The sequence below is a fragment of the Leiobunum rupestre genome, chromosome 7, assembly GCF_980474605.1.
Source record: "Leiobunum rupestre chromosome 7, qqLeiRupe1.1.hap1, whole genome shotgun sequence".
Lineage (NCBI taxonomy): Eukaryota > Metazoa > Arthropoda > Arachnida > Opiliones > Sclerosomatidae > Leiobunum > Leiobunum rupestre.
The window spans coordinates 36425995-36436750 of record NC_143390.1 but is presented as its reverse complement, the minus strand read 5'-3'; the positions used below and the strand labels follow the sequence as shown (position 1 = coordinate 36436750).

The following is a 10756-nucleotide window of genomic DNA, read 5'->3' as shown; positions in this document are numbered from 1 at the left end:
CGTAAAAGCAGACAGAGTTGTCAGATGAAAGGTTTAAATTACCGGCAATCCAAAAACATATCACTTTTACCAGGACCTTTAAATATTTTAAAAGTCCCTTCGACTAGACTAAAATGAGAAAATTAAATCAACTTTTGGGATAAATAAAAATTATAAAACAAAATTCAATAATTAAACAGTCTTATAATTATATAATAAGTAAACAAATAAAAAATAAATAAATCGACTGGGTAATATTATATAACTTTCGATGTGGAAAAATTTGTAAATATTCAGAACTATATAGGATTTGTCTGACCAAGGACCAGGGTCCGAAAGCTCCCACTATTTTGGAAAATAATAAAATAATCCATGAAGTAGCAGTCTTTTTTCATTAATATTTTAATTAAACAGTCTGTTTTTTGGAATAATTTAGTTCGAATAAAGATTTCATTTTGTTTCAAATTGTTCCCTACTGGGTTCCAATTTTACCTTATTTTTGTCCTGAAAATTAATTTTTTTCCCGAAGGGCAGATAATGTATTAGTAAAAACGCGAACAAGTAAAGAGACCAAGAAGTGGGGGAGAAAACTAAGCTTTAATGGGGAAAAATATGCGGTACTTCGGCCGATAGGCCTTCAAGTCGTTATAAAGTTTTTCGCCTTGAAGGCCTATCGGCCGAAGTACCGCATATTTTTCCCCATTAAAGCTTAGTTTTCTCCCCCACTTCTTGGTCTCTTTACTTGTTCGCGTTTTTACTACTCACTCTCTAGACCATTGGTGGTTCTCGTGTTTTTGCTCTAGATAATGTATTAAACGAGGTTTCCCAGAACGGCACAATTTTAAAAAATATTGGACTAAAAAGGCACATTTTTTATAACTAAAAACGGCACAATTTTGACGTACGTTTTCCAAAATCGGATTTTTTTAGCGCCCATATTAAATCGTGTTAATCACGAATCCGATTTAATCTGGATTTAATCCGATTTAATCGGGATTTAATCTTTTAATCTTGATTTAATCTTTTAATCTGGATTTAATCTTTAAATCTGGATTTAATCTTTAAATCTGAATTTAATCTTTAAATCTGGATTTAATCTTTTAATCTGGATTTAATCTATATAATCTGGATTAAATCTTTATAATCTTGATTTAATCTTTATAATCGTGATTTAATCTTTATAATCTTGATTTATTCTTTATAATCTGGATTTAATCTTTTAATCTTGATTTAATTTTTATAATTTTGATTTAATCTTTATAATCTTGTTTTAAGCTTTATAATCTTGATTTAATCTTTATAATCTTGATTTAATCTTTATAATCTTGATTTAATCACAAGTTAATCAGATTAATCTCGATTTAAACGGCTTAATCACTAACTCCATTTAATCGTGATTTAATCCATTTAATTATATTAATCATGATTTAATTCGATTTAATCGATCAAGTATGCAAACTTAATCATCGAAGCAAACTGCCCCTCGATTTTTCCCCTTATTGTTTTCAGATATTTGCAACAGAATTTTAACTAAAATATTTAACTTTATCTTTGCAAATCTGTAGAAACATTTTACAAATCTCGCTTTTGTCAAATTTCGAAATCAGCTCGCAATAGCCACAAACTCCGAAATTCAAAGCAGCTAAATTTGATCGAATTCAAATGGCAAGCATTATTTGGCGATGCCTGTTTATACGCCAATAATTGTATGGGGAATTCTCCTCTCAAACCTGTAAAATCTCAATGATTGTAACGCGTCGTATCTCTTGCCAACCGGGGACAATCACTCTTGTCACGTCCTGAGAGGCAAAGTGCCAGCGCGTATTGCTAAATTGTCAGATACGCTTGATGACTCCTTTGAATGGTCATTCCAGACCAATTTGCTGATCTATTTTTCCCATCCGAAAAAGCGCAACAACAATTGCGAAGCTCTCTCACTCCCGTATATATATTTTTTTCCGACCGATTGAGCGTTCCTGGGAGGGTTTCAAACTTGATTATCGCCCGTTACGTGAACCAGGCTTGGGTAAATTCTACTATTTACCGACCACCGTAACGTAGCGCAGCCACCGCGCTTATAACTACACGGATTTTACCCTCTTTATCGCGTATTATCGAAGTACCTAGTCAATCCTTCGTCCTTATCCCTTTTGAGACCCCAAAACACGATTAAACAGTAGAGAGAGGATTGGTCGGTCTGTGGGGGATTAACCAGGACCCGAAAAACAACGTGCGTCCTAAAAAAAGGGGAAACACGATTGACGTAAAAATTGCCGCAAAGGGGGAAAGGGGCTAAAGAAAGGAGTCGCGCTTATCAGATCGTGCAAAGGCTTACCGTTTATTACATCTCTGGCGTTTGTCACGAGTCGCGCCTTATTTTTATTCCCCTATCTCTGCCGGGGTCCCCTTTTCTCCATCCCAATCCGCCGAGGCTTATTTATTTAGCGCGGGACATTATTCTTTATTCGTTTCTTCCATTTTCACATTTTCTTATTACGCCATTTTCCCCCTCGATCAGAAATGTTAATTCAATAAGGATCGTACTTAGTTCGGCTTCCCAGTTGTACAACTAGGAAAGCTGGTTGTGACTTTACAGGCGTTTAACCTATTTTTGGTCTATTTATTAAATTCGTGGAAACTGCATATGGTCATGAATACCGAACTGGTCTGCATTAGGTAATTTGGAAGGGGCTCCGCGTTGCCACCCAAAATTGTTTTGAAGGCCAACGTTTTGATATTGACGGCTTTTAAAATTCATTTTGCGCGCGACACTACCCGTACATGTCTTGGGCACACAGCCTTCTTTGCGTGCTTTTTTGACCATAACATGTAGAGGTATTTTCACGAGCAAAATGAATTTTAAAAGCCGTCAATTGTGTTAATTTCATTGCCAACGCTTAGCTCAAAATTTATTTCGTAAATTGAAACTATTAACAACAAATACGTGTATTTATTATATATTGTCAATTGATTTTGTACAGATATTTTTCGAAGACTTAATTTGTTTCGCCGTAAAAACGCGTCATCACGGAAACGTTTTTTGAAGATTGAGTCAACTACAACAGAGACTTGGCACTCCGTAGCTTTGGCCATGGCCGCCATTGTGGTCATATTTTTCTCCCCACGATAAAAACTATTGCAAAAAAACTGTGACGTAGCACTGCCAAGTCCCTACTGTACCAAACACCCGGGGCTGGTTGTTTTGGTGGCCGCTGTAGTGCTTAAGGCGGAGCAGCGGGGTACAAATACATATACTTATGTACCAAACACCCGTCTCCTGATTGGCTGAAGTGATTACGTTAAACGCCCATCGTCGCTCCAGACGGTAGATAGGGCAATGATATAGTTCTATATTCAAAATTTGCAAATGAAACTGTAGAAATAGCTGACGACTTTTGAATTCAATGTTTTTCGGTTGAAACTTTCAGTTTCAGCAGAAGAAAATAGGGGAAGTACGTATCTGTAGCTTTGAGCCATAGAAGTCGTCGTGTGACCCACGAAAACGCCTTTTAACGCAAAATAAACCAAACTGAAAAAGTAATTCTACTTTGGTTTTATTTCAACACGGCGATAAACGTCGAAAGCAAAGACACCTTAGCTCATTTTGCAGAAAATGAAAAGGAAAATATGTTACAATTGTTCGATTTAAGAAAAATTGTTTTTTTAAACGATGTATTCATCCGCGATTTCCCGGCAAACCGTTATGGCGCGAAAATTCGTGAAAAGTGACGCCTTGCTAAAGCTGACTAGAAGCGTACTTCCCCCTATTTTCTTCTGGTTTCAGCTATTGTGCTGAGTGAGTTTTGATCGAGCAGACGGCATTCATATATTCAATTTAACTCGGTCGGTAGGCTGCGATACTTGTGACCAAAATGTAAATTTTGCACGAAGCCTGTAGTTTGATCTTGGATGAATGAAGTATATACTTCATTCATCCAAGGTTTGATTATCTCGTTGATTAGCTCTTTTTTATTGAGATTTTGGAATTTATTTTCGACTACATTTCGTGACTTTGTAGGATGTTCGACCCCCTCTTAATTATTTTATAACTTTATTAATATTATCGACAATAATTCGTTTCACAAGTACAATTACTTTAAAGGTAATACCAGCTACGTCTATTTGGCTTGAAGGTGGAGGGGGTCTATGGGAAAATAACAAGCGGTCTTATTAGTTAACAAGTTATTTATTTGTTTACGCTTTGACAGTATAATAATCGGCGTCAAATGAAGTTCGGATAACCATGCACCGTCATTTCAGGTTTAACACAAAGGAAATGGGGCGTAACCCGGAACCCATTAGCCCGTCATATTGATGTCCCTGCCAACTATTTCGGTCTACAATCGGTGATTCTCGGCACCTGCAAAACGCGTTGACGTGTCCGTACTAAACCTTTCGCCGATTTTTACCGTTTTCCCCCGCCTCGTAATTCCATGAATAAATAATAGCGGCTCGTGTATTGGCATAAACGTAAAAAGCTACGGCTAAATGCGATTGCACCCGCGGTATACGCTACTTTATAGAAATAATCTGAAGGTGGACGCCTTAATACCACGCTCTTTTGTTGTTATTACGAGCATTAGGGACTTCCATGAGACCAAGGCTTGAGAATTTCGTCAGCTGTTTCGCGTCCACGATTAATATAGATATTGCCAGCGGCTATAAAGCGCGCACCGAAATTTATTAGTGTTGTTACTCTAGTAAATATAGGTTTCCCCTTTTTGAGAAAGTTTCCAACGACATAGAGAGAGAGAACTATGCTGAGAAGTATATTTTCCCTTCAGGGTGCGTTGCAGCATACTATCTTAAATCTAGGGAATTTTCTCTCAGAAATAGCCGCGATTTTAAGCGGGGTTTGTACGTGGTAGGAAAATGTCGTTTACAAGCCCTGACCCGGTTCAAACTACATAAACTAGCTCGTTAAAGAATGACAAGTCGCTTCTATTTCCACGATGAAGACGTTTACCTCTCGCTATCTCCCTCTCTCACTTCAAACAGAGCACGGAGACAGTAGAGTGATGGCGGGATGGGAAACTGAGAATCTGCCGGGAGAGTCGCGTTAATGAGGCGGGATGAACGCTTCGGTAGGGGCGTCTCTCCTCCCTCTGCCAAATCTACTTTCAACTCGGGGTGTAAATGGGAAGAGCGACTGGGATGGAAATGCGTTAAAAACTCGTGTTGTAAGGAAACAAGAATAACCAAATGATATAGGTATAGTTTCATGGTATTGATTGGGAAATAAAATAGAACAATATGGCTCTACAACAAATTTTAGCTTTTGCTTTCTTTAAAATTGTTTGAAGAAGACACTACTTGTTTCACAATTAGTACTTCAAATTTAAGGGCATTTTAATTTTCCAACTTATGTCTGTGTTACAATTGTGTTATAATAAATTGTTTGGAGAAGATACTATTTGTACGAATTTATGACTTAAGTAAGGGACTATTAGCTTTTGCAAGTGCCAATTTGAAACAGATGTCTGGCTACTGGGAACTTTTTAGGAGATGATCCTGCCCAGAAAATTATAGTAATTACTTTCTATGGACAAAATAGCTTGGGCGGAAGTGTTGGAAAATATAGTTTACACTCTTTTTGTGGTTAACAAAAAGGTCGGTTTAGTATAATATTAGCTTTGGGTAAACACTAGTGATGTTTTTGTTGCTGTATTTGAAAATAGTGGTTTTACGTAAATGATGCAAATGGTTAGTCGATATATACAGTTTTTACTTTTAAATTGGACAAATACAAAGAACAAAATATTGATTTATCGTCGCCTTCTGGGCACTCTTTCCAAGATGCAAAGAAAACGTCCTCTAGTCATTTCACGAGCTATTACGAGACATTAGTTTAACATTGATTCTAATAAGAGTCACTTGTACAACAATCCTACCTTCCTCTAGTCCCAGTTGATAAGCTAGATTTTGTAAATCTTTAACTTTCTCCAATAATGCTGCAGCGGTCAAACTGCCGTATCCCTGAAGCATTTTGATATCTTCATCATCCAAATCTTTGACCCATTCAGGCTTTGGCGGTGGGGCGTCAAGTGCCAGAGGCTAGAAGGAACTGTTATTATCGTTTGTTTTCTAGGATATTGATTATTGAAACATTCTATTTAAACTTTACTTACCGATGTCATTGCGACAAAATCCGATACACCTGGAACTATGTATTAAACATCATTAAGAAATAGACAAGATATTTAAGGGTAGAGCAACTTACTTTGCTCTGGCCATAATTCTGGGGATGATCTGTCCAACGTTTCTGAACTTATAAGCTCCACCTCTATAAAAATTAAATTTTAATGTAGATAATTAGCCAAGTCCTAATAATATCGAAAATCAGTCAGATTCTCTTGTTAATGGAACTTAGAATAGCTTTTCAGACACGAAATGCTTTCATAAAAGTTCAGGAATATTTTGTTATGAAAACGGAGAGATTAACGTGGAAAAATTCGAAGCACAAAGTAACAAATGGTTGAATTTACCTCCACTTGCACCATCGTTAGACGCCATGTTTATTTTGTTTTCTGTTTCGCATTTTCGACGGCAGATGTCGACACGGTCTCCGTTCTTTCGCGATATAAATCGAAAAATGTCTGTGACCGCAAGGCTGTCCTACTCCAAAGTTTTCTCAGTAAAATAATAATTTAATTTTTTTATTTATTTATAAATTTGAAATATTAAATTACTTTAACAAATTTCTTAGGGAAAAAATTCTCACTTTTTGAAACGATACTATGCATCGAATACTGTGGTAAGTTTTGACAAAAGTTGGGCCCCATTCTCCAATTCCTATCAGAGTTCATCAAATTTATCCTTGAATTATCATCTAAGATTTTGTACGTTTACACCATTCTTTAGCCGAATACAAAGTTATACATTAACGGAAAATTTGTCGAATCTAAAACTAAAGAATGGATAGATTTACGCAACCCTGTAAGTCTTTTGTTTTGAGTATGTTAATTGAGGACCACGTCTATTAATAAAAAGTTTTTCTGAATTATTTTAAGGCAACTAATGAAGTAGTAACGAGGGTACCTAAATCTACCCAAGATGAAATGCAAGCGGCTGTTGACGCTGCAAGAAATGCATTTAAATCATGGTCTCAAACTTCCATACTCACAAGACAACAAACTATGTTCAAATATCAACATCTTATCCGCCAAAATATGGTTTGTTGGATTATTTTAGACCCCTTATAGACATCTTAACAACATTTATGTTAAACAGAAACGACTTGCAGCAAATATAACTGAGGAGCAGGGTAAAACATTGGTTGATGCTGAAGGAGATGTCTATAGGGGACTGCGTACGTAAAAATAAAATTATTGGAGGGGTTTTATTTGATGAAATGGTATTCTTACAGAGGTGGTTGAACATGCATGCAGTGTCACTTCATTGCAATTAGGAGAAGCTCTGCCATCCATAGCCAAGGACATGGATACAATATCCTATCGTATTCCATTAGGGGTTTGTGCAGGCATAACCCCTTTTAATTTTCCAGCTATGATACCACTTTGGGTAAGGTGTATTGATGACTTAGAAAAGTACATTAGAACATTTGAAATTTATTGAAGTTGAGTTGCTAGATGTTCCCGTTGGCTTTGGTCTGTGGCAATACCTTCGTTTTGAAACCCTCCGAAAGAGACCCAGGGGCTTCTATGATTTTGATGGAACTTCTGCAAGAAACTGGAGTCCCGGATGGTGTTGTGAATGTCATTCACGGGCAACACGAATCTGTCAATTTTATTTGCGATAATCCTGATATCAAAGCTATTTCCTTCGTAGGCTCGGATCAAGCTGTAAAGTTCAACAATATTGAGTGGAATCTACAAATAGTTTTATATCAATGTCTTCTTATTTTAGGGAAAGTATATTTACGAAAAGGGGTCTAAAAATGGCAAAAGAGTACAAAGTAACATGGGTGCCAAAAACCATGGCGTTATAATGCCTGACGCTAATAAAGAACATACTCTAAATCAACTTATCGGAGCTGCATTTGGTGCTGCTGGGCAACGTTGTATGGCACTTTCTACCGCAGTTTTTGTGGGGGAGGCTCGTAACTGGCTTCCAGAGTTGGCTGAGAAAGCCAAGAAGTTGAAAGTTAATGCTGGTGGGTCTCCATTATTTTTCCTATTCCTTTTTTTATAATGTTAGAGATTTAACGGCATAATTCTACATTGATTAGGCCATGTAGCAGGGACTGATTTAGGTCCTGTCATATCTCCAGAATCCAAAAAACGAATTTTGGATCTAATTGAGAGTGGAATCTCTGATGGTGCCAAATGCATTTTAGACGGAAGAAATGTTAAAGTTGATGGGTTTGAAAAGGGTAATTTTGTAGGACCCACAATTTTAACCGATGTGAAGGTAATTTTTTTTTAATAAACTTCCTTCGGAATGGGTTACTTAACTCATTTTTAATAATTTGTTATAGCCCAGTATGAGATGTTATAAGGAAGAAATATTTGGACCTGTTTTGGTCACTTTGTGCGTTGATACAATCGATGATGCCATAAACGTAATTAATTCAAATCCATATGGAAATGGGACAGCTATTTTTACCACAAATGGTGCTACGGCTAGAAAATATACGCAAGAAATTGATGTTGGGCAGGTAATTCAAATTTGAAGTGGAATTTTTTGACAGACAACATTTGCATATCCATCTCAGATAGTTAGGATAATAAACAAGTGATATGCAAGTGGCTTTCCCAAATAGTCTATAATTAATAGTGCACTTAACACTTCTAAACTTTAATAGGTTGGTGTGAACGTTCCAATACCCGTTCCATTGCCAATGTTCTCGTTCACCGGCTCAAGAGGATCATTTTTAGGGGATTCAAATTTTTATGGCAAAGCTGTAATTATCTAAATTTTTATCAATTTTAACAATTGGCGTTTCTTAAAATGATTTATAACAATCGTTCTTTTTGGTAGGGTCTAAATTTCTTCACGCAAATTAAAACTGTGACCCAACTATGGCGTGAACAAGATGCGTCCGACACCAAATCAGCTACTGCAATGCCAGTTATGAAATAAATATTATTTCCCTTAAATAAGCCAGTTGCCAAACACAAATAATGTTATTAAAAGTTGACATATTACACAGTCTTCCATTTAAAAAAAAATAATGTTTAATCGAACTGTTAGACATTTAAGAGAATAATGTGCAAATCTCAATGTACATTTTTTTTATATTTTTGTTATAAATATTCTACTGTTTTTGTTTTTCATCAATATTGGAATCTTAAATAATATTTATTTTACTAAGAAAAGGAAACTTTGCTGGCAGACACTGAGGCAAAGCCCATTCAGAGTGGTTACCAATTCGCGACCGAAACGAGTCTAGATGGCGTAAGGGCGCTAGCTTCTCCGAGGTAGATATAGCGTCTGCTACAGACAAATTAAAAAGTCATAAGATCGTGTTTTCTTAAATAAACATCAAAATACAAGCAAACGATACAAAAGTTATTAAAATGCAAATAAAATTATAAATAAGGTCAAATTTATCAATAACGATGAGAAAAAACTAATAGCGTCTGCCCTAGTCGCTACCTATCTAGGTTTCAATGGCGAACCAAAGGGGCAAAGCGATAGTTTTCGGTCCTGAATATAGTTGCATCATAGACTAAGGAAGGTTCCTTAGTCTATGGTTGCATTTGAATATGTTTCTATAAAATAAATTCTACGAAAAACATGAATATAAAATATTTTTCTTGCGTGACAAGACATGGCTTTCTTAGTATAATCGTAATATGCGCGATTTGCACGTGCTAGAAAATTCGAAATTCCTCTGGCGACTCTATCAAGCGCTCCTAGGCTTGTAAAAGTAAGAGCCAGTGACGTAAAAGAAACATTCAAACAAGAAGACCAAGTTTCTTCCCGTTAGAAAAATTTCCATTCAATTATGGGTTTTCCACCGTTCCCTACGTCCCATTTCCATCCAAATGATTGTTTTCCAACCATTCCCATTATTTTCACCCCAATATTGGTTTGCCAACCATTCGCAATGAAAATCCAATATTACATTTTCCATCCATCCCCTAATATAAATAATATATCAATCTTCATTCCAACCCATTCCGGCAGGGTTTACACCAACGACTATATATACGCTTCGCTTACTAGAAGCCTTTGACCAGCCGTTAGAGGCGCCACTAGTAGCACTTTGAAGGGCAGGGAAAATTTTTACCAGCGTCTGCTCATGGGCAAACTATTTGCCCATGGTCTGCTATCGTATGCAAGTTGATCCATTGAACACGCCAGTCTATTTAGCGAAGCATATACATAGTCTTTGGTTTACACGGTAATGCACGTGGTAAATAGTAAGAAATCGTTTCTGTCCAGCTCTTTAGTTACAAAGATTACACAAACACCAACCACAAATAATTTTAAAATAAAAATAAGAAATATAATGTCTTATTGGAGCTGGAAACTTGGCTCTGTATTACAGGAAATAAATTTATTTTATGACCAAAAACACTGATGCAGAAACAGACATTAAACGTCCTAATATACCAGTATTTTCGTCATATCCGAAGACAGTTCTCTCCCAATTTTTATGGCCTATTCCGTCTAGAGTAACAAATTTGGGCCGTATAGAAGGGTAATAAGCGAAGAAAGGGAACCCATAATGGAAACATCGCCTTTCGAGAGAGAGTAGCCGAAACAGTTAGTAGGAATTCGTAGGGTAGGGTCGAAATTGGCCGGCGGACCATTTGCCATCACGCCGATCGTCCCCTTAAATTTGGAAATAATCAAAAAGCTTCGGCGA

At 36.6% G+C, this 10756-nt stretch overlaps 2 protein-coding genes across 3 annotated transcripts; one reads left to right on the top strand and one right to left on the bottom strand.

Annotated features, from left to right (window-relative positions):
* Positions 1 to 5683: 5683 nt before the first annotated feature.
* Positions 5684 to 6572, bottom strand: lin-52 (DREAM core complex component lin-52). Of its 2 annotated transcripts, none has more exons than XM_090181309.1 (5): positions 6465 to 6572; positions 6200 to 6262; positions 6108 to 6142; positions 5871 to 6033; positions 5684 to 5809 (listed from the first exon to the last, which is right to left on the bottom strand). In XM_090181309.1, exons 1-5 carry the CDS (start codon positions 6490 to 6492, stop codon positions 5745 to 5747), a joined length of 354 nt encoding a protein of 117 aa, XP_090037435.1. In that variant the 5' UTR covers positions 6493 to 6572; the 3' UTR covers positions 5684 to 5744. The 2 variants fall into 2 exon arrangements, with proteins under 2 accessions (XP_090037435.1, XP_090037436.1); XM_090181310.1 differs by having other exon boundaries at positions 6108 to 6136.
* On the top strand, positions 6567 to 9219 carry LOC149936131 (putative methylmalonate-semialdehyde/malonate-semialdehyde dehydrogenase [acylating], mitochondrial). The gene is made up of 12 exons (XM_090181308.1): positions 6567 to 6613; positions 6686 to 6733; positions 6841 to 6915; positions 6990 to 7151; positions 7210 to 7288; positions 7346 to 7500; positions 7569 to 7781; positions 7846 to 8092; positions 8168 to 8349; positions 8417 to 8596; positions 8744 to 8842; positions 8920 to 9219. The coding sequence occupies exons 1-12, from the start codon at positions 6572 to 6574 to the stop codon at positions 9019 to 9021; spliced, it is 1584 nt and encodes a 527-aa protein (XP_090037434.1). The 5' UTR covers positions 6567 to 6571; the 3' UTR covers positions 9022 to 9219.
* Positions 9220 to 10756: the final 1537 nt, after the last annotated feature.

Excerpts from the sequence above, each read along its gene's own strand:
- lin-52 (XM_090181309.1), bottom strand. The coding sequence starts at position 6,492 with ATGGCGTCTAACGATGGTGCAAGTGGAG. Across the intron at positions 6,263-6,464 it reads TAACGATGGTGCAAGTGGAG|AGGTGGAGCTTATAAGTTCA; the intron begins GTAAATTCAACC and ends TAATTTTTATAG. Across the intron at positions 5,810-5,870 it reads TCAACTGGGACTAGAGGAAG|CTCGTGAAATGACTAGAGGA; the intron begins GTAGGATTGTTG and ends GTCTCGTAATAG.
- LOC149936131 (XM_090181308.1), top strand. The coding sequence starts at position 6,572 with ATGTCTGTGACCGCAAGGCTGTCCTACTCCAAAGTTTTCTCA. Across the intron at positions 7,782-7,845 it reads TCGTAGGCTCGGATCAAGCT|GGAAAGTATATTTACGAAAA; the intron begins GTAAAGTTCAAC and ends TTCTTATTTTAG. Across the intron at positions 8,350-8,416 it reads CAATTTTAACCGATGTGAAG|CCCAGTATGAGATGTTATAA; the intron begins GTAATTTTTTTT and ends AATTTGTTATAG.